The 20290-nt window shown below is 42.0% G+C and overlaps 1 protein-coding gene across 1 annotated transcript in view; it reads right to left on the reverse strand.

The window, feature by feature from the left end:
* Positions 1–20290, reverse strand: part of LAMA5 (laminin subunit alpha 5) — a 295290-nt gene that overhangs the window by 91612 nt on the left and 183388 nt on the right. Inside the window, exons 30-39 of the mRNA XM_058176711.1 lie at positions 18110–18311; positions 15510–15636; positions 14421–14560; positions 11176–11291; positions 9868–10076; positions 6046–6250; positions 5308–5452; positions 4374–4514; positions 1870–2031; positions 74–175 (exon numbers count right to left, since the gene is read on the reverse strand). Of these exons, the coding sequence (XP_058032694.1) occupies positions 74–175; positions 1870–2031; positions 4374–4514; positions 5308–5452; positions 6046–6250; positions 9868–10076; positions 11176–11291; positions 14421–14560; positions 15510–15636; positions 18110–18311 (1549 nt within the window). The remainder of the gene's footprint in view (positions 1–73; positions 176–1869; positions 2032–4373; positions 4515–5307; positions 5453–6045; positions 6251–9867; positions 10077–11175; positions 11292–14420; positions 14561–15509; positions 15637–18109; positions 18312–20290) is intronic.

A 20290-nucleotide genomic window follows, 5' to 3' on the forward strand; every position in this document is an offset into this window, starting at 1 on the left:
AACAACAACAAAAAAAACACCGTTGGACCTGATGCCATTTAGATCAAAGACCCAAGAGGAATGGGAGATCTACCTTGAGGATAACGTCCGCCCGAGATTCCATCGGTATGAACACATCACCCCTTTGAATGTCAGAATGCAACTCATACTTCAAATATCCAGCATAAGAGGAGACCTGCATTGAAAGCAGAAACATTTTGCCCATAAGGATTTTAAAATCGTTCCCAAGCCCCTAATTCAAGGTCCTAGTACCAAGTTAACTGAAAACTTTTCTGTACGAAGGATTCTATTTTAACGAAATGACGTTTGTCAGATGGAACAGTACTTTTTAAAATTAAGGCGGTAAGACTATCATGGCGGAATGAATAGAAAGAGATTAAGTGGTACAAGGGATGCTGGGATGTTTCATATCACTTCAAAGCAAAGAAATGTTTGTTTGAATTAGTAATATTCCTCCATTTAGAAAAGGGGAGATGCTACTTTTTGACCCATGGGGAATCCTACTTTTTGACCCATGACCCATGTTTTGTTTTTCTATAAAACAAAATATAGCAACCTACTTATAACCACTTTAATATCAACAGTTTTTTTTAAAAAAACCTATTTTTTAGAATTATTTTTGACAGAAGCATCTCAACCATTTTTAAATAAGAATCTCTATGTAGAAGAATAGCAATAGCACTCAGACTTATATACTGCTTCATAGAGCTTTACAGCCCTCTCTAAGCAGTTTACAGAGTCAGCCTACTGCCCTCAATAATCTGAGTCCTCATTTTACCCACCTCGGAAGGATGGAAGGCTGAGTCAACCTTGAGCTTGGTGAGATTCGAACTGCCAAATTACAGGCAGCAGGCAGGCAGCAGAAGTAGCTTGCAATACTGCACTCTAACCACTTGTGCCACCTCGGCTCTCTCTGAATACAATCCAGTGGTGGGATTCAAATAATTTAACAACTAGTTCTCTGCCCTAATGATTTCTTCCAACAATCAGTTCACCAAACTGCTCAGAAAGTTAACAACCGGTTGTCCCGAAGTGGTGCAAACTGGCTGAATCCCACCACTGATACAATCTATTTCAAATTTAGTGGAAAACTTAATGGATTTCTAGACTTCTACTGAATGAAGTTGAAAAGTGGAGTATTTTAAAGTCACAAAAAATCCAGTGACACCCGAAACTTTAAGATATGGGTTTTTATGTGCTTCAGAAGTAACATAACATAACATAACAACAGAGTTGGAAGGGACCTTGGAGGCCTTCTAGTCCAACCCCCTGCCCAGGCAGGAAACCCTACACCATCTCGGTCAGATGGTTATCCAACATTTTCTTAAAAATTTCCAGTGTTGGAGCATTCACAACTTCTGCAGGCAAGTCGTTCCACTTATTAATTGTTCTAACTGTCAGGAAATTTCTCCTTAGTTCTAAGTTGCTTCTTTCTTTGATCAGTTTCCATCCATTGCTTCTTGTTTTACCCTCAAGTGCTTTGGAGAACAGCCCGACTCCCTCTTCTTTGTGGCAACCCCTGAGATTAAGTAAAGTAAAATCTAGCACTTGTCAATTTTAATTTTTCAATGGATATAGATAGCCACTCACATGGTATGTGATTCCATGCGACATGCGACATCATGCTACATTTAATAAAATCTCATAGTGACAATATTAATACATTACAAAAAACTTCTTTAAAGACATAAACAACAACGCCAAAGTTTTATGTAGCTGGTTCTTTATCATGTAATTTGACCCAGAAAAAAACAAATTATGGTTCTGAGGAATCTAAATATATATTTCAAATATTAGAATTCGGCTTTCGAGCATTAAGATACTGGAATATTTTGGCAAAAAGTGCATGATCAGCCCAGAATCATTTACCTGATCTCCAAGATAAGAACTGGGGGCATGCCAATAAAGTTCCTGGAAAGCATCTGGAAACTGCCGCAGATCAGCGTGAACAGTCTCGTCTTCCAAGCTGACTGAAGTGGAAGCTCCTTGGCGGTCTCCACTCAGCAAAGTCCACCCACTCATGTCAGTGAACTAGAAAACACAGAGATTGATAAGTAAATGAAGGCTTGCTGAAGGGGTCAGATGGTTTTAAAGGTTGACTCAGCCTTCCACCCTTCCGAAGTAGGTAAAAATGAGGGCTGAGATTGTTGGGGGCAATATGCGGACTCTGTATACCGCTTAGAGAGAGCTGTAAAGCACTGTGAAGCGCTATATACTGTATTTTTCGGACTATAAGACTCTCCGAAGTATAAGACACACCTAGCTTTTGGGGAGGAAAACAAGAAAAAAAAAATTGCCTCTGCCTCCAAGCAATTTGCTTCCTTGCAACAAACAGCCTGGTCAGCTTCAACACAGCCTGATTTAGCACGAGCAGTTGATTGGTGGTTAGATCTGCCTCCCGGAATACCTCCTATCAGCTGTTCTAGGCTGCGGGGATCACTGCCGATCATCGCTGGCACCCATCGCCGTTGTCACCTATTTTTGGCTCGTTCCAGGCCGCCGCCTATCCCCGCCACCTGGAACAGGTGAAAATGGGAGGCACGGAGGCAGAAAATGGGGTGCGGAGGCTGAAAACCGGATGCGCAAAGGCCAAAAATGGGGTGCACGGAGGCGGCGATAGGTGACAGCGGCAATGTGCGGCGGTGATCCCTACAGCCTCGAACAGCTGATAGGCGGTATTCCAGGAGCCGATTCAACTGCCAATCAGCTGCTTGTGCTAAATCACGCTGACCACGCTGTTTGCTGCCAGGAGGTAAATTGCTGGGAGGCAGAGGCCAGAGGATGGGAGCCGGCAGGTGGGCGGGCCTTCGGCAACATTCGCTATATCAGACATAGAGACATTTCCACCCACCTTTGGGGGGGGAAGTGTGTCTTATACTATGAAAAGTATGGTAAGTCTTAAGTGCTATTGCTATTTCTATTCCATCTAAAATAGGATGGTTGAAGTTCTTCTACCTGTCAACATTAATCCCGTGATCATCTCTTGATGTGCAAGAGAATGGCCCAGGTCTCTCTCGACCAAGATGGAGATGGAGAAGATGGAGACACAGATGGGCAGATAGACTGACTATGAACGGTTGTTATGAATTGATGCTCGGTAATATTACACTGAATAAAAAGGTAAAAGTTTCCCCTGTCCGGTTGTGTCCGATTCTAGATGGTGATGTTCATTTATGTTTCTTAGCCAAGAGAGCTAGTGTGTCACAAAGACATTTCCATGGTCATGTGACCAGCATGACTATTACACCCAAGTGCACTGAGAGCTGTTACCTTCCCACCGAAGTGGCACCCATTTATCTATTTGCACTTTGTATGCTTTTGAACTACTAGGTGGGCAGGAGCTGGAGCAGAAACGGGAGCTCACCCCATCATGCGGTACTTGGGTCTTGAACTGAGCCTTAACCACTAGGTCACTGTGCCTCTTTTATTACATTGAACAGGTTACTGCAAAATCTAGGAGGTTCTGTTGATAGTATTCTTTGAAATATTAATAGCATTGTTAAACACTTTAAACAGAATGCTATCTACAGACAACTTCATAGATCTATCTCCTTTTTTTCATACTGTGTAGCAGCTTCCTTCCTTGGGTCTGCAACCCAAGAAGACAGACACAGACTTCAGAGGATAATTAGAACTGCAGAAAAAAACAATTGCTACTAACCTGCCTTCCATTGAAGACCTGTATACTGCACGAATCAAAAAGAGGGCTGTGAAACTATCTCACATCCTGGACATAAACTGCTCACATCCTGGACATAAACTGTTTCAATTCCTACCCTCAAAACGACGCTACAGAGCACTGTACATCAGAATAACTAGACACAAGTACAGTTTTTTCCCCGAACGCCATCACTCTGCTAAACAAATAATTCCCTCAACACTGTCAAACTATTTACTAAATCTGCACTACTATTAATCTTCTCATTGTTCCCATCACCCATCTCCTCCCACTTAAGACTGTATGACTGTAACTTTGTTGCTTGTATACTTACGATTTATATTGATATTGACTGTTTCCTGATTGCTTATTTGTAGCCTATGACTATCATTAAGTGTTGTAAGTATTGTACCTTGATGAAGGTATCTTTTCTTTTATGTACACTGAGAGCATATGCACCAAAGACAAATCCCTTGTGTGTCCAATCACACTTGGCCAATAAAAAAAATCTATTCTATTCTATTCTATTCTATTCTATTCTATTCTATTCTATTCTATTCTAGTCTAGTCTAGTCTAGTCTAGTCTAGTCTAGTCTAGTCTAGTCTAGTCTATTCCTCAGCTTTCAACTCTTCCTTGTTTTATACGTTAAATCTGAGGCTGTTTTATCCCTCTCTTCTAGGACAGTCACCCCTAGATCTTCACCGACTCATTTACCTCCACACGGTACTTCTTGGCACTGTGGCAGCGATCAGTTGCCCCAAAACAGAAACATTTGGTGCAGCCTTTAGGATTGCTGGCATCAAGGGAGAATGTCCCCAAATGGCACTGATCACACCTCGGGCCTTCCACGTTTTCCTAGAGATTGAAGAAGAAATCCTGTCAGTTTTAAGCTCTGCCCCCGTGTTCTTGATTTTTCCTTAATATTGAAAATACTTCCTTTCTAGAACCTTTACTCACATCCTTACTATATTTAAAGGTTTCAATCAAGTCCCCTCTTTCCCTTCTGGCCTCCAGGCTGTATGTGTTCTGTTCCTCCAATGTCTCCTGATATGTTTTGGTCCCTCAGACCTTGCACCATTTTTGCTCCTAAAGGGATGTTTCTGAAGACTTGTAGGTTTGGGCTCGTCAGTAACAATTAGAACTAGAGATTCAGGCACAGAACCTTCATGGAATACATTATTCTTGACTATAAATATAAATGATGTTGGCAGCAGAGGTGGGTTTCAGCAGGTTCTGACCAGTTCTGGAGAACCGGTAGCGGAAATTTTGAGTTGTTCGGAGAACCAGTAGTAAAAATTCTGACTGGCCCCATCCATTCTCTGTCTCCCAATTCCCAGCTGATCGGGAGGAAATGGGAAATTTTGCAGTAACCTTCCCCTGGAGTGAGGTGGGAATGGAGATTTTACAGTATCTTTCCCCTGCCATGCCCACCAAGCCACACCCACCAAGCCATGCCACACCCACCAAGCCACTCAAAAAAATTCAAAAAAATTTGAAATCCACCACTGGTTGGCAGGATTTGTCTTGAAAATAACTGTTGATGCTGCTGTGAATTTGAAGGCACCATCGACACTGGTCCTGCCATTGGTTACTGCTCCTCAAACAGAAATCTGGCCAGAAACCAAGTCTAGACAACGATCAGACTAACCTTGCAGTGACATTCTCCAGTGACCGGGTCACAGATGCTTGGCTTTGTCCCTGCTTCATGGCAGTCACAAGCCCTGCAGTTGGGGTAGCCGTAATAGCCTGGGGCACAGAGATCACACTGACGTCCTACGATGTTGGGCTTGCATCTGGAAGAAAAAATGGTCACCTTCTGAATTCTTTTCTTTGTGCAAAGGACTACCGTTGGAAAGGATGTGACAGACAGTAACAGAATAATAAGCAGGGGACTCTGTACCATTCCAGACCAGTGATTGTCCAATCGCTTCTTAGAGAGAAAGAGAAGGGAGGGAGGGAGGGAGGAGTAGACAGACAAGACAGAAGATGGGTAGATAATATAGATAGATATAGTGAGGGGGGGGGGAAGTGTGATAGATAGGTGTTGGAAACCACCAGGAATCACTTAGGTAAGATGGGCAATGTAGAAATTTGATAGATTAGATAGATAGATGGATGAATGGATGGATGGATGGACGGGTGGGTGGGTGAATGGATGGATGGATGGATGGATAGATAGATTGAGAGATGAGAGAGAGAAAGAAGGAAGGAAAGAAAAAAGGGAGGGAGGGGAAAGAAAGAAAGGAAGGAAGGAAGGGAGGGAAGGAGGGAAGGGAAGGGAAGGGAAGGAAGAAAAGAAAGATAGATGTGGTCTGTGATACAGGATGGCCAGATGCAGCTGGTGCTCTAGGATTCAGACAGGGTTCATATCACGATCTCTACTTACTGGCATTGTCCACTCTCTATATTACATCCTGGTTCGGTCTGATCTTGGATCCCAGAACTCGAACAGTTGCAGTCCTCACAGCCCACCAGGGGGTGGCAGCCAAAGGTTTGGGGTTCACAGACCACACACTCTGGTCTAACGGTACGTGGTGGGCAGATGCATTGTCCTGTCACTTCATCGCACAGGCGAAATCCACAGTCGCAGGCTAGGAATGAAATGAGGTAGAGATGAGAAAGAGAACGATTAGCCTACTATGTTAATTTCTAAATTCGAGAAACAGGTAATCCTCAATTTATGACCAGTTTGTTTATTTGTACACCACCTGCTGCTATGGAACCACGGTGGCAGAGTGGTTAGAATGCAGTATTGCAGGCTGATTCTGCCCACTGTCTGCAGTTCGATCCTGACTGGCTCAAGGTTGATTCAGCCTTCCATCCTTCCAAGGTGGGTAAAATGAGGAGCCAGATTTTTGGGGGAAATATGCTGATTCTATAAACTACTTTATTTAATACATTTATTTATTTATTTATTTATATAATATCAATTTAACAATTTATATAGTTTTTATTTGTTTCCTAGCGATTTGATAGCTTAGTAACCTTGACTATTACTAAGTGTTGTATCTTTTTATTCTTGATGAATGTATTTTATTCTCCTTTTGTACGCTGAGAGCATATACACCAAAGACAAATTCCTTATGTGCCCAATCACACTTGGCCAATAAAGAATTCTGTCTATATTAGAGAGATAGAGTGCTGCAAAGCACTATGAAGTGGTATATAAACCTAAGTGCTATTGCTATTTGAGCTATGAATGGTGCCTGTTCAGATTTGAAATGCAATATATAATTTAGACAACTACAGGTTGCCCTTGACTTACTATCATTTCTTTAGTGACTGACTGAAGTTTCAACAGCACTGAAAGAATTGACTTCTGACCAGTTTTCACACTTATGACCATTTTAGCACCCCCATGGTTCACGTGAACAGCATTTGGCCACTTGGCAACTGACTCATATTTATGACGATTGCAGTGTCCTGGGGTCATGTGATCCCCTTTTGTGACCTTCTGAAAAGCAAAACCAATGGGGGAAGCCCATTAACAAACATGCTACTAACTTAAGTTAATCAGAGGATAATTAAAACTGCAGAAGAAACAATGGCTACCAACCTGCCTTCCATTGAGGACCTGTATACTGCACGAGTCAAAAAAAAGGGCTGGGAAAATATTTACAGAACCCTCACATCCTGGACATAAACTGTTTCAACTCCTACCCTCAAAATGACGCTATAGAGCATCTGCACACCAGAACAACTAGACACAAGAACAGCTTTTTCCTGAATGCCATCACTCTGCTAAACAAATAATTCCCTCAACACTGTCAAACTATTCACTAAATCTGCACTACTATTAATCTTCTCATCATTCCCACAACCAATCTCCTTCCACTTATGACTATATGACTGTAACTTTGTTGCTTGTATCCTTACAATTTATATTGATATTGTTTCCTGATTGCTTATTTGTACCCTATGACTGTCATTAAGTATTGTACCTTATGATTCTTGACGAATGTATCTTTGTCTTGTTATGTACACTGAGAGCATAAGCACCAAGACAAATTCCTTGTGTGTCAAATCACACTTGGCCAATAAAAAATTCTATCCTAATTCTATTCTATTAATCAGCTGCAGCGATTCACTTAACAACAGTGGCAAGAAAGGTCATAAAATGGGGCAAAAGTCACTTAACAGCTGTTTTGCTTAGCAAGAGAAATTTGGAGCTCAACTGTGGTTGTAGCTCAAGGACAACTTGTAAATTACTGTAAATTCAGTTGTACTGTTCCATGAATAGGGTTTTCAATACATTCTCTTTTAAAGTTATGAATATATTCATGAGTACAGGAAGTCCACAATTCGTGACTAGTTGCTTAGCAACTATTTGAAGTTATGACAGACCTTCCCAGATCAGCTTATGATCCATATTCAAAGTTCCGACGGCTGCCTCACCCTCCACCCCTCAAGTCATGTGATCACATTGTGGTCACACAACAACCGGACTGTACATATGGCCATTCTGCAGCATCCCCTAGCCATGTGGCCACAATTTACAGTATTTTCCAGAAACCCGTGTTTATTTCCAATTTCCGCAAAAACCACCCACTCTGTCCAATAATATGGTGACTCACTTAATGATACTATAAAACCGGTCATAAAATTGGGAACAGTCACATGGTGATGCACTTAACCACCAGCGTGATTGTAATTCTGGGCTAAATTACTGTTGTAATTCTGGGCTAAATTACTGTGGTAAATTGAGGACTACCTAAAGACTGTGCTGCAATTCAAAACATTAATAAAAGAGCGACCAATTTTCAGCTGCTTGCCATTCATGCACGCTTCTAATAATTTCACACTGATTTTCCAGTCCAATTTATTCTCTTGAATAGTTTGCTAAAAGGATCCTAGGGAAGAAAATTGCTCTAGGGAGCTGTACTAAAATAAAAGCTTATAAGCTAACTAGTAATAACCCAGCTCTCGGCCTTCAATTTATTTATCTGAACTGAAACCCAAACTTTTCTTGGCGGTTAAGAATAAAAGGATGGCCTAGAAATATAAGCAAAATGTTGCTTCTCATGTAAGAGAATAACAGAATTGGAAGGTATCTTGGAGGTCTTCTAGTCCAACCCCTTGCTGAGGCAGGAAATCCTATGCCATTTCAGACAAATGGCTGTCCAATCTCTTCTTAAAAACCTCCAGTATTGGAGCACACCACTTCTGGAGGCAAGTCGTTCCGCTGACTAATTGTCCTCACGGTCAGGAAACTTCTCCTTAGTTCGAGGTTGCTTCTCTCCTTGATTAGTTTCTATCCATTGCTTCTTGTCCTGCCTTCTGGTGCTTAGGTTGAAACCCCCCCCCCCCAAATATTGGAACACTGCTATTGTCGTGTTCCACTCCTCCTCTGACGGCCGGGTCGGGGAAGTCCGTATCAAGTGTGCCTCTGCAGCTCTGCCAAAGTCCTATCAGAGTCCTCAGGGCAGGCAGGAATCCAAGGTGTGACTTCAGCAATCCAGATTAGACTTTGCCTGACTCAGAGAATGCCAGAAAGCAGATCCTTTATATAGGCCATGGGGTGTGGCTCCATGACTCAGCACTTATCCAGGCCTGCCCCTCCCTTCCTTTTGCTGACGTCGCCTCTCCATTCTCCGGAAGCGTGGATCTATCCATTGCATCGTTTCGTCTCCAGCTGTTGGTAATCCCAGCTCGTGGCTGGCTTCAAGCGCACATGCTATCGGAGGGAGGTTTGTTTGCTCGGTTTATCCGGGCATGGTGCCAGGGCTGGGGGCTGGAGGCATGCCAGGACATTCTTCTGTACTATCAGTCTCTGGCTGAGATAGCAGGAGATGAGAGGGGCCTGGCTGTGGGGGGGACGAGCGAGGCACAAGAGCTATCATGTCATCCCTTTGTCCTTCTTTTCAATAAACTAAACATAACCATTTTGTGCAATTGTTCCCGAAGCATCTTGGTTGCTTTTTTTTACACTTCTTTCCAAAGTCTCAACAACTTTTTTATTTCATGGCGACCAAAACTGGATGCAGTATTCCAAGTGTGGCTTTATCAAGGCATTATAAAGCTGTATTAACACTTCCCGGGATCTTGATTCTATCCCTCTGTTCATGCAACTCAGTATTACATTGGCTTTTCTGGCAGCTGCTGCACACTGCTGGCTCATACTTAAGTGGTTGTCCAAAAGGACATATATTATCTGTCCTATACACATGAACACATAATTCTCTCCCTCCCCATAAGCTCAAATACTCACGTCGGCAATTGGGAAAACCCCAATATCCAGTGGCACAGCGGGAACATTCTCGCCCAATGATATTGGACCTGCACGTACATTGGCCCCCAAATGGTTCACACTGGCGCGAAACAGCGCCAGCCTCATGGCAATGACAAGGTTCAGCCCCGTTGTAAAAAAGAGAAATTGAGATGGCAGAGTCCTGGCAGAACTTGGATGAAGTTACAGGGCTGCAGAGAGAAAGGAAAAGTTTTGCACCAGGTCTCAATGCAATGCAATGCCTACAAATATTATTTATTAATGATTTTATTATTCTTAAGGAAAAGATTAATTGTATTCATTAATTAAAATGTGGAGCCTGAACACTGTTTGCTTTTTGGCAAGTATGAAGGCTAGATTAAGAAAGACTCAAATATGTGCTCATAAAACGAGTACAGGAGCTAGATATTAAGAAAGCTAGGCACATACTATAAGGCTCAGTTATTTTACTTTATTTACCTATCGGCCAACCTATCTAGTTACATATCTATTTTCAGTAGTGTCTGGTTGATCAGTTCGAACTGACAAGAACTCTCTCTCTCATTTTGTATCTATCTATCTATCTATCTATCTATCTATCTATCTATCTATCTATCTATCTATCTATCTATCTCATATATCATCTATTCATCAACTATCTGTCTGTCTCTCAATCATCTATCTTTATCTCTCTATCTCTCTATCATCTATTCATCATGTCTCTATCTATCTTCTGTCAAATTTCTACATTAGTTATCTGTCAGAATATTCATGACTGGGAAGACATGGTAACAAGGTCAGACAATGAATAGGCATAGCAACTAAATCAGCCAATTGGGAGCTGAGACAGACTGGAGCCAAGGCGTATCTTAAGTCTGCAGCTTCTGAGTCTGTGCAGAGAAAGAGAAACTGAAACCAGTGTGTGTGTGTGTGAACATGTCTGCTGATCTGAGCCAAAATTCTGCTTTTGGTATTTTGCAAGAAACTCTGACACCATCTCACCTGAGTGATTCCTGGTGGATTACAATAAAAAAAAAATGATATAAAAAAGTGCACTCTGGTTCTTGTCATTAAATCATGTCATCTATCATATCCCAGGTAGCACACCTCCATCGTCGTAGCCTCTGCCCTTGGGAACGACGATCCCCCTGAGATCCATATGGCTCCTATCCTGATGGCATTACAGAGGGTTATAAACACCTGTCTGTTAAAGTTTGTTAGTGGGTGCCTCCAAATGAACACCGGGGATTGGTTCTAAAATTTAGAGAACATTCCAGCTGAAATAACCTAGATCCTTATTTGCAATCTCACTTGATGTAGAAGCCGTTGACTCCGCAGCTGCTGATGAAATCGTAGGATTTGTCCAGCGGTTCTTCCGAAAGATAGTTGGAGCCATAAATGCTTTCAGGAACCACAAGGATATAATCCTATAAATAACCATTAAAAAAAAAATCCAAGTAGTCAAATTATTCAAAAGTGTGGCTTCTCATTTAAAAACCCAACTTTGTATAGAAATGCTACTCTTTGCCTGCTTTACTGCTACTTTGTGGTAGTCACATAATGTATCTCAGTATCTTTGACATGAATAGGTTGCATGAAAACTGTTTTGCCCAGATTTTTCAAATCCTCCTTCTTGGACAAAGATAGAACATAAAGCTTTCTTTGCCGTAAATAAGGATTTAGTCTGGAGTTAATAGAATAACAGAGTTGGAAGGAACCTTCTACTCCAACCCCCTCCTCAAGCAGGAAACCTTATACCATTTCAGACAAATAGTTGTCCAGTCCCGTCTAAAAAAAATTCCAGTGTTGGAGAACCCACAACTTCTGGAGGCAAGTTGTTCCACTGGTTAATTGTTCTAAATATCAGGAAATGTCTCCTTAGTTCTAGGTTGCTTCTCTCCTTGATTAGTTTCCATCCATTGCTTCTTGTCCTGCCCTCAGGTGCTTTGGAGGATAGCTTGACTCCCTCTTCTTTGTGGCAGCCCCTGAGATATTGGAACACTGCTATCATGTCTCCCCTAGTCCTTCTTTTCATTAAACTAGACATACCCAGTTTCTGCAGCTGTTCTTCATATGTTTTAGCCACACAAAAAAAGGATATAAATTGGCAAAACATAGCCATAAACACATAGAATGATTACATAAAATTGGGAACAGTAGGACAGGGATGACAGGCACGCTGGTGCGCTTATGCACACCCCCTTAGGGACCTCTTAAGAAACATGAAAGGTCCACGGTAGACAGTTTATGGTAAAAGGTATGGGAGTTAGAGAGACTAACAACAGGATTAGGTAGATTGTTCCAGACATTTACTACCCTATTGCAAAAGTCACACAATTAAGATTAGAGCGAATTACATTGAGTTTAAATCTATTGATGGCTTTTGTATTATTATGGTTGAAATTAAAGTATTCATTTACAGGTAGAACATTCTGGTAAATAATCTTATGAACTAAGCAAAGGTCGAAACGTTAGACGGCGTAGTTCGAGGCTTTCTAGACCTAAGATTTCAAGCCTGGTGGTGTAGGGTGTATATAGAGTATCATATAAAGTTCTGAAAAGGGGGGCAATCCCAAACAAACCAGAAAGGCATAGATCTTGCCTTCATCTAGAATCTTTGGTTAGATTAACATCCTTTTAAGATTAACATCCTCAATAAGCTCAAACTGCCCAAGGAGCTGCTGATTCAGTTCTACAGAGGAATTATTGAGTCTGTCATTTGCACCTCTATAACTGTCTGGTTCGGTTCTGAAACCCAACAAGAAAGACACAGACTTCAGAGGATAATTAGAACTGCAGAAAAAATAATTGCTACCAACCTGCCTTCCATTGAGGACCTGTATACTGCACGAATCAAGAAGAGGGCCGTGAAAATATTTACAGATCCCTCACATCCAGGACATAAATTGTTTCAACTCCTACCCTCAAAACGACGCTATAGAGCACTGCACATCAGAACAACTAGACACAAGAACAGTTTTTTCCCAAAGGCCATCACTCTGCTAAACAAATAATTCCCCCAACACTGTCAAACTATTCACTAAATCTGCACTACTATTAAACTTCTCAGCGTTCCCATCACCAATCTCTTTCCACTTATGACTGTATGACTGTAACTTTGTTGCTGGCAATCCTTATGATTTATATTGATATATTGACCATCATTTGTGTTGTAAATGTTGTACCTTGATGAACGTATCTTTTCTTTTATGTACACTGAGAGCATATGCACCAAGACAAATTCCTTGTGTGTCCAATCACACACAAGGCCAATAAAATTCAATTCTATTCTATTCTATTCTATTCTATTCTATTCTATTCTATTCTATTCTATTCTATTCTATTCTATTCTATTGACTCTTCCCCAAATTATCTTATTAGACTTACAAAACAATCAAGAGAGAAGAGACAAAATCAGAAGTTGCTTGAATTGTCTTCTTCTGTGTGAATTTTTACTTAGTTTATTAAGGTTTGTAGGTATGCGGTTTGGATTATTTTCTGATAGAAAAAATAAAAAGGTTGGATCACCAAAAAGGTGCTTCCTCTGACATGCCACAGTTAAAACCAATCAGCCAAGTTGAAGGATCGAAAACCACAACTTTGATGGTGAATGAGAAGCAATGAACATAACTGAGGTTTGCTTTCTCCTGATTTTCTTGACAGGCACAGATTTCCAAGAGACGAACAAAAAACATTGTAAGAATTTTCTAGCTTTCTCCACATTCATCTGGAATTTAAAGTACTGGAACGATTTTTGATTTCTGAAAAGGCCTGCCTTACATTGTGCTAGAGCAGAGGTGTCAAAGTTGATTTCATTGAGGGCCGCATCAGGATTGTATTTGACCTCGGGTAGGGGATGAGGGCATGGCCAAGGTGGGCGTGGTCAGCTTGACGTCACTCGTGTCGCGGACGCCTCTGGCCCGAGAGCTCTGCCAGTGAAAATGGGCTCCTGAACTCCGTTTTCAGCTGGGACAGCCTCCTGCAACCCCCTGCCAGCGAAAACGGAGCTCTGTTTTTGCTAGCACAGGCATCGCAGGCGGGTTCTTTGCTGTTTCCAGGGGGGGTCCCGTGGGCCAGATCTAAGTACCCCATGAGCCGGATCCGGCCCGCTGGCCTTGAGTTTGACTCCCCTGTGCTACAGCAATGATCAATTTCCTAATCACTGTGTGCTTAACTTTGAAGATAAATTGAATTTCCAGCAGAGAAGCTAGAAAAGCAGGTTCACAGAAAGCAGACAGATCCAGACAGGGCAGCTGATTGATTTCATATGTCAGAAAAATTCCCTGAAACAAAATGAATCAAGCTGTACTTTTATTAGATAGTGAGCAGCACTGCCTGGTGGCCATAAATTATTTCATGATGTGGTTAGAGAGAGAGAAAACCACAAACAAGGCTTGCTGGTTACGTCCTTAAGTGACTTGAGACCAGATGAGCAGTTTTAAAATTTTGCATTTTACCTACAGATACTCCGGTGAGAACGTATCTTTAGTTTATCTGATTAATGGTTTGAGTGAACATTCAAAGACAGGACAAGGATTTTTAAGATAGGAACATACCACCCAAAGATGCCGATCTTCTGGCACACGGATTACGACACTCAGATCATTTTCGGTGATATCCAGAACAATTTGGTTTTCTGCAACCACCAGACTCCGGCAACCATATCCGTGTGGGCAGAAAGTAGCATTAGCTTGTCCTGAAAAAGTCAGAAAATAAACTTGCTCCAATCAACTGAATTTCTTTTGCTTTTATACCAGGGGTGAAATGCTCCCGGTTTGGACAGGATCGCCTGATCCGGTAGTGATGGCGGCAGGTGGTTCAGAGAACCAGTAGCAAAAATGCCTGCCCACCCCCATGCCTGGCTGAGCCGCGCGATCCGCAGATGTGTTTTTTTTTAAACTTTTAAAAGCATTTTTTATTTGGCTGAAAAAATGCTCTTAAAAGTTTAAAAAAAAAACACCTCTGCAGATTGCACAATTCAGCTGGGATCACCAGAGCCTTTTAAAATCATTTTTCAGCCGAAGAGGTTGTAGAAAAAAATGCTTTTAAAAGGCTCTGGTGATCCCAGCTGACTTGTCTGATTGTCAGAGGCTTTTTTTCCCTTTTAAAGGCAAAAAAAATGCTTTTAAAAGAAAAGAAAACCTCTGACGATCAGGCAACTCAGCTGGGATCGTCAGAGGAGCCTTTTAAAAGCATTTTTTTTAACAATCTCTTCGGGTAGAAAAAATGCTTTTAAAAGTAAAAAGAAAAGAAAAGTTGGCCACGCCCACCCAGTCACCTTACCCCCACCACCAAGCCACGCCCACAGAACCGGTAGTAACAAATTTTACATTTCACCACTGTTTTATACCCTGGGGTGTCCAACCTTGGCAACTTTAAGATTTGTGGACTTCTACTCCCAGCATTCCCCAGCCAATTCAAAAAAAAAAAATAATGATGGATTTTCCTCAGTTTAAATTGAGGCATGATGTGGCTGAGGATTGCCTCTGGTAGCACAGAGTTTGGAGAATTTATAACCTTGGCAACTTTAAGATGTGTGGATTTCAACTCCCAGAATTCCTCAGCCAGCCATGCCCGGGTACTCACAACATTTAAATACGGTTTGAGTACTCCTTAAAACAGACATACCCCACTCTGCAACTCACCCTGCCAAATCCGCCCTCCGTTGATCAACACTTCAACAGGGAAAGTTGGGTGACCAGGCTGATAACAATGCAGGATGAAAGCATAGCGTCCTGGAGTCTGAATATGGCCGTTTAACACAACAGCTGTCTGGAAGAAAGCAAAGAGGAAAATCTCTTTTGGTGTCACTAACTTCTATTTCAAGTCACCGTTATGGTTCCAGAGTTTCTCCCAAGAAACTGACGTAGGGATAAAAATGGATAATATTGTATTTATCCTGCAGGTATCTCTAGTAAACAGAAAATGTCTTTAACAGTTATCAGGAACGTGGGCTAAAAGCTGTTGCTTTGCTGTCAGAAATACTGCCGTTTGGAAGAGAATATTTGTAACTCAAGAGTCTTGGTGCTAATTAAGTTTAGTGGTTTTCTTGCAGACATTTCATTACTAATCTAGGAAACATCATCAGTGCTAGAATGGAGTGAGGTTTGTTCTCTGTTTATATACTAGTGTCTTGCTCTATTGGAGCTGGTGGGAGCATAAATCTTCTCATAATAACAGAGTTGGAAGGGACCTTGGAGGCCTTCTAGTCCAACCCCCTGCCCAGGCAGGAAACCCTACACCATTGTAGACAAATGGTTATCCAACATTTTCTTAAACTTTTCCAGTGTTGGAGCATTCACAACTTCTGCAGGCAAGTTGTTCCACTTATTAATTGTTCTGACTGCCAGGAAATTTCTCCTTAGTTCTAAGTTGCTTCTCTCCTTGATTAGTTTCCACCCATTGCTTCTTCTTCTACCCTCAGGTGCTTTGGAGAATAGCTCGATTCCCTCTTCTTTGTGGCAACCCCTGAAATATTGGAACACTGCTATTCATTTTTTGGCAGCTGTTGCACACTGCTGGCTCATATCTAAATGGTTGTCCACTAAGACTCCAAGATCCCTCTCACAGTTATTACTATTGAGCAAGGTACCACATATACAGTACCTGTGCATTTTGTTTTTCTTGCCTAAATGTAGAACCTTACTTTTTTCACCATTGAATTTCATTTTGTTAGATAGCGCCCAATGTTCAACTCTTTCAAGATCCTTCTGTATCTTGAGCCTATCTTCTGGAGTGTCGACTAGTCCTGCCAGCTTGGTGTCGTCTGCAAATTTGATGAGTTCCCCATCTATCCCCTTGTCCAAGTCATTGATGAAGATGTTGGAGAGTACTGGGTCTAAAACAGAGCAATCTTGGTTGTTCCTTGACTAGGCTGTTGTTTACTTCTTCACTTTTGATTGGGATATTGTTTATTTCTTGATTGTTGGTCTAGTGCAGGGGTCTGCAATCTTAAACACTCAAAGAGCCATTTGGACCTGTTTCCCACAGAAAAGAAAACACCAGGAGCCACAAAACTCTTCCCGTGCCTGACTATTTCTTGAGCAGCCACAAAACTAGCATTTGTAGTTGAATTAAATGCTCTGTTTTCTTCTGAAACTTTTCTTTTCTTGGATTTATCCATAAGTTGGCCTACTGCGGTTGAAAAGCTCAATAAATCGCATGCCGGCGGGTGTTGCATATTGGCGGTTGTGACGCATTTTTGAGTGACAGGGATCCACAGCAGAGGGGTGCTTCACTGTTTTCATGGTAGCCCCGCAGGCCAGTTCTAACCATCCTGCAGGCTGGATCCAGCCCCCAGGCCTTGACTTTGATATCCTTGCCTTAGGGTATTTATTTATTTGTTTATTCATTCATTCATTCATCCATTCATTCATCCATTCATTCATTTATTTATTGAAAACATTTATAGAGCCTGTATCATTTTACAATGCAGACTAACTGACCCCCGATTCCTATGGCTAGCCAAGGATTGCACTGCTTTATACCAGGGGTCGGCAACTTTAAGCACTCAATGAGCCACAAAGGTCTCAATTCTGGAGCCGGACCGGATGTCCGGTTCCCCCACCATAGAGTCTCCTCCTAGCGCAGCATCCTTTTTCCTCAACCTATCCTAACTGAAAGTCCTATCAATTGTGGAGCTGGCCGGCAACAGGGAGCCGCAGCATAGGGATGAAACAGCCACATGTGGCTCCAGAGCCGCAGGTTGCTGACCTCTGCTTTATACTGTACTTGTGAAACTTTGCTGCAAGGAGTTTTACACACTTTTTTAACACACTGTTAGCAGCCGGAGTTACACCATGTTTAGCCCCATAGGAAAACTTCAAGAACGCAAAGTAAAAATTATACAAAGGACCAAAAAAAAACCCTTAAGTTACTAAGCCTCTGAGCTTCTGTGGCTCAGACTGCTAATGCAGTCTGTTATTAACAGTTATTAACAGCAGCTGCCTGCAATTGCTGCAGGTTCTAGTCCCACTAGGCCCAAGGTTGACTCAACCTTCCATCCTTTATGAAATGAGGTAAAATGAGGACCCAGATTGTTGGGGGCAATAAGTTGACTTTGTATATAAATATACAAATAGAATGAAGACTATTGCTAACATAGTGTAAGCCGCCCTGAGTCTTCGGAGAAGGGCAGGATATAAATGCAAATAATAATAAAAAAAAAACCTAAAAAAATATATCAAACTTCCAATAAAACTATGACCTCTCCACAGCTCAGCGGAGTGTCCCAAACCATAGTTACCTGAGGCGCCTTTAAGAAAATGAGTTTTGCGGAGGTGTCTATCAAAGTTGGAGGTTGAGGTGCGGAAGCTGGCAGACTGCCTTCTGGTGGGATGCTAATGGCATGAATTAGGGGCAAGTCTGGAGCAATGGGTAGCGACTGTCCTTCCTCCAGGACAATCGATTGTGAAATCTTCTGATATCTTGATGGCACACAGGAACTACTGAGGACAAAAACAAAAAAAGAACAATCGGAATTCTACAGACAAGAAAAATGCCTGTTCCATCCAGACATCAAAGGAACCTTGAGAGTAACTATAATGCAAAGCAAAGCGTGGAGGGTTGGTTTTCCTAAGGTCACTTTCATTATGATTCTTTTGATCTTCTACAGGTGCTCTTTTGTCTTCCCTGTTTAACTGTAATCAAGTCTATTTGTATGATAGCCTTTTGGCTCTGAGACACAAAATGAAGGAATAAGAGGATTATAATGAATTTACATCCTCTCCTCAGCTTAAAAACAATTTGAATGTTCTGTTTGGTTCCAAGAGTGAAACAATACAGGCAGTCCTCAATTTATGACCACATAATTGAGCTCAACATTTCTCTTGTTAAGCCAGACAGTTGTTAACTGAAGTTTGCTCCATTTTGCAACTTTTCTTGCCACTGTTGTTAAATGAATCACTGCAGTTGTTAAGATGGTAACACGGTTGTTAAGTGAATCTGGCTTCCCCATTGACTTTGCCGGTCAGAAGGTCACAAAAGGGGATCGCAGTATCCCCGGGACTGTTGTGGCTCCAGTCCCCGAACCTGGACCCATGCCTGAAAGGGACTCTGAGAGTGAGGGGGAAGGGCCGGTAAGGCTTAACTCAGGAGCACCGATTCCTTTGGCCCGGCTCCAGGAGCCAGAACCAGGCCAGTCGGAGGACGTAATGAGGCCAACATCCCCTGATTCCTCCCTTCCTCAGGCTACGCCTACAGATGCAGCTGATAATAATAATAATCAAGTCTGGACCGATCCGCGCTTCAGAAGATTAGAGAGGCGGCGTCATCAAAGGGAATATAAAGGATATATAAAGAGTTTTGGGACTGCTTTCAGTTCTACGGGAAGTAAATTAGCTGAACCGTGTCGAAGTGAGCTGAAGCCTTAATCTGTTTGAACTTTTTGGCAGCTGCGTTTTCCCGGCCAGGACTGATAAGAGCCGTATATCCACTGGCTGAAGGCCAGCTCGTTACTCCAGAGTGAGGACGGAGACAGAACCATCATAAGTTGCCAAGTGTCTGAATTTTGATCATGTGACCATGGGGATGCTGCAATGGTTGTAAGTGTGAAAATGGTCATAAGTCACTTTTTTCAGTGCCGTTGTAACTTCAAATGGTCACTAAACGAATGGTTGTAAGTCAAGGACTATCTGTATACATTTTCCTTCATGGACACTCCAAGAAATATTGTTTTATGGTCCTTTTAAACTGTTTCAGGATCATTTGTGTTATGATGTATAAACATTTTTAATAAATTAATTTTAAAAATCCTAAAACAGATTGCAGATATAAGAAAGCAAAGGCTACCATGAGTCATTATCAGGTCAGGGTGTTTAAACAGGCTGGGGGACCATTTTCCCCAGTCACTCTGTATAAGAAAATGAGCATTTTTAAAAAACATGGCAAATATATAAATCTACCAAAAATGGTGCCAGAGAGCATTCCTGCATCAACCACAATCCTTTCCATTTACATTCACCATGGTGAGGACACAGCAATGGTCACAAGTCCGAGGACCAGTTCTAAGTCACTTTTTTCAGCACTGTCATAACTTTCAACAGTCACTAAATAAATGGTCATAAGTGAAGGACTACATGAAACTAATAAATTAATCATCTTACAGTTTCTTATCAAAATTAAACAACAGAATAACAGAGTTTGGAAGGACCCTAGAGGTCTTCCAGTCCAACCCCCTGCTCAAATAGGAGACTATACATGAGGGGTGTCAAACTTGATTTTATTGAGGGCCGCATCAGGGTTGCGTTTGACCTTGAGGGATCGGGATGGGTGTGGCCAGGGTGGGTGTGCCCAGCTCGACGTCACTCATGTTGGGGGCCACCTGTGGTGGCCTGAGTGCTCTGCCAGCGAAAATGGGCTCCTGAGCTCAGTTTTCGGCTATACCTGATCCTGCCTCCCTGACACCGAATAGGAAGAAAAGACTGGG

Source organism: Ahaetulla prasina, chromosome 3, assembly GCF_028640845.1.
Source record: "Ahaetulla prasina isolate Xishuangbanna chromosome 3, ASM2864084v1, whole genome shotgun sequence".
NCBI lineage: Eukaryota > Metazoa > Chordata > Lepidosauria > Squamata > Colubridae > Ahaetulla > Ahaetulla prasina.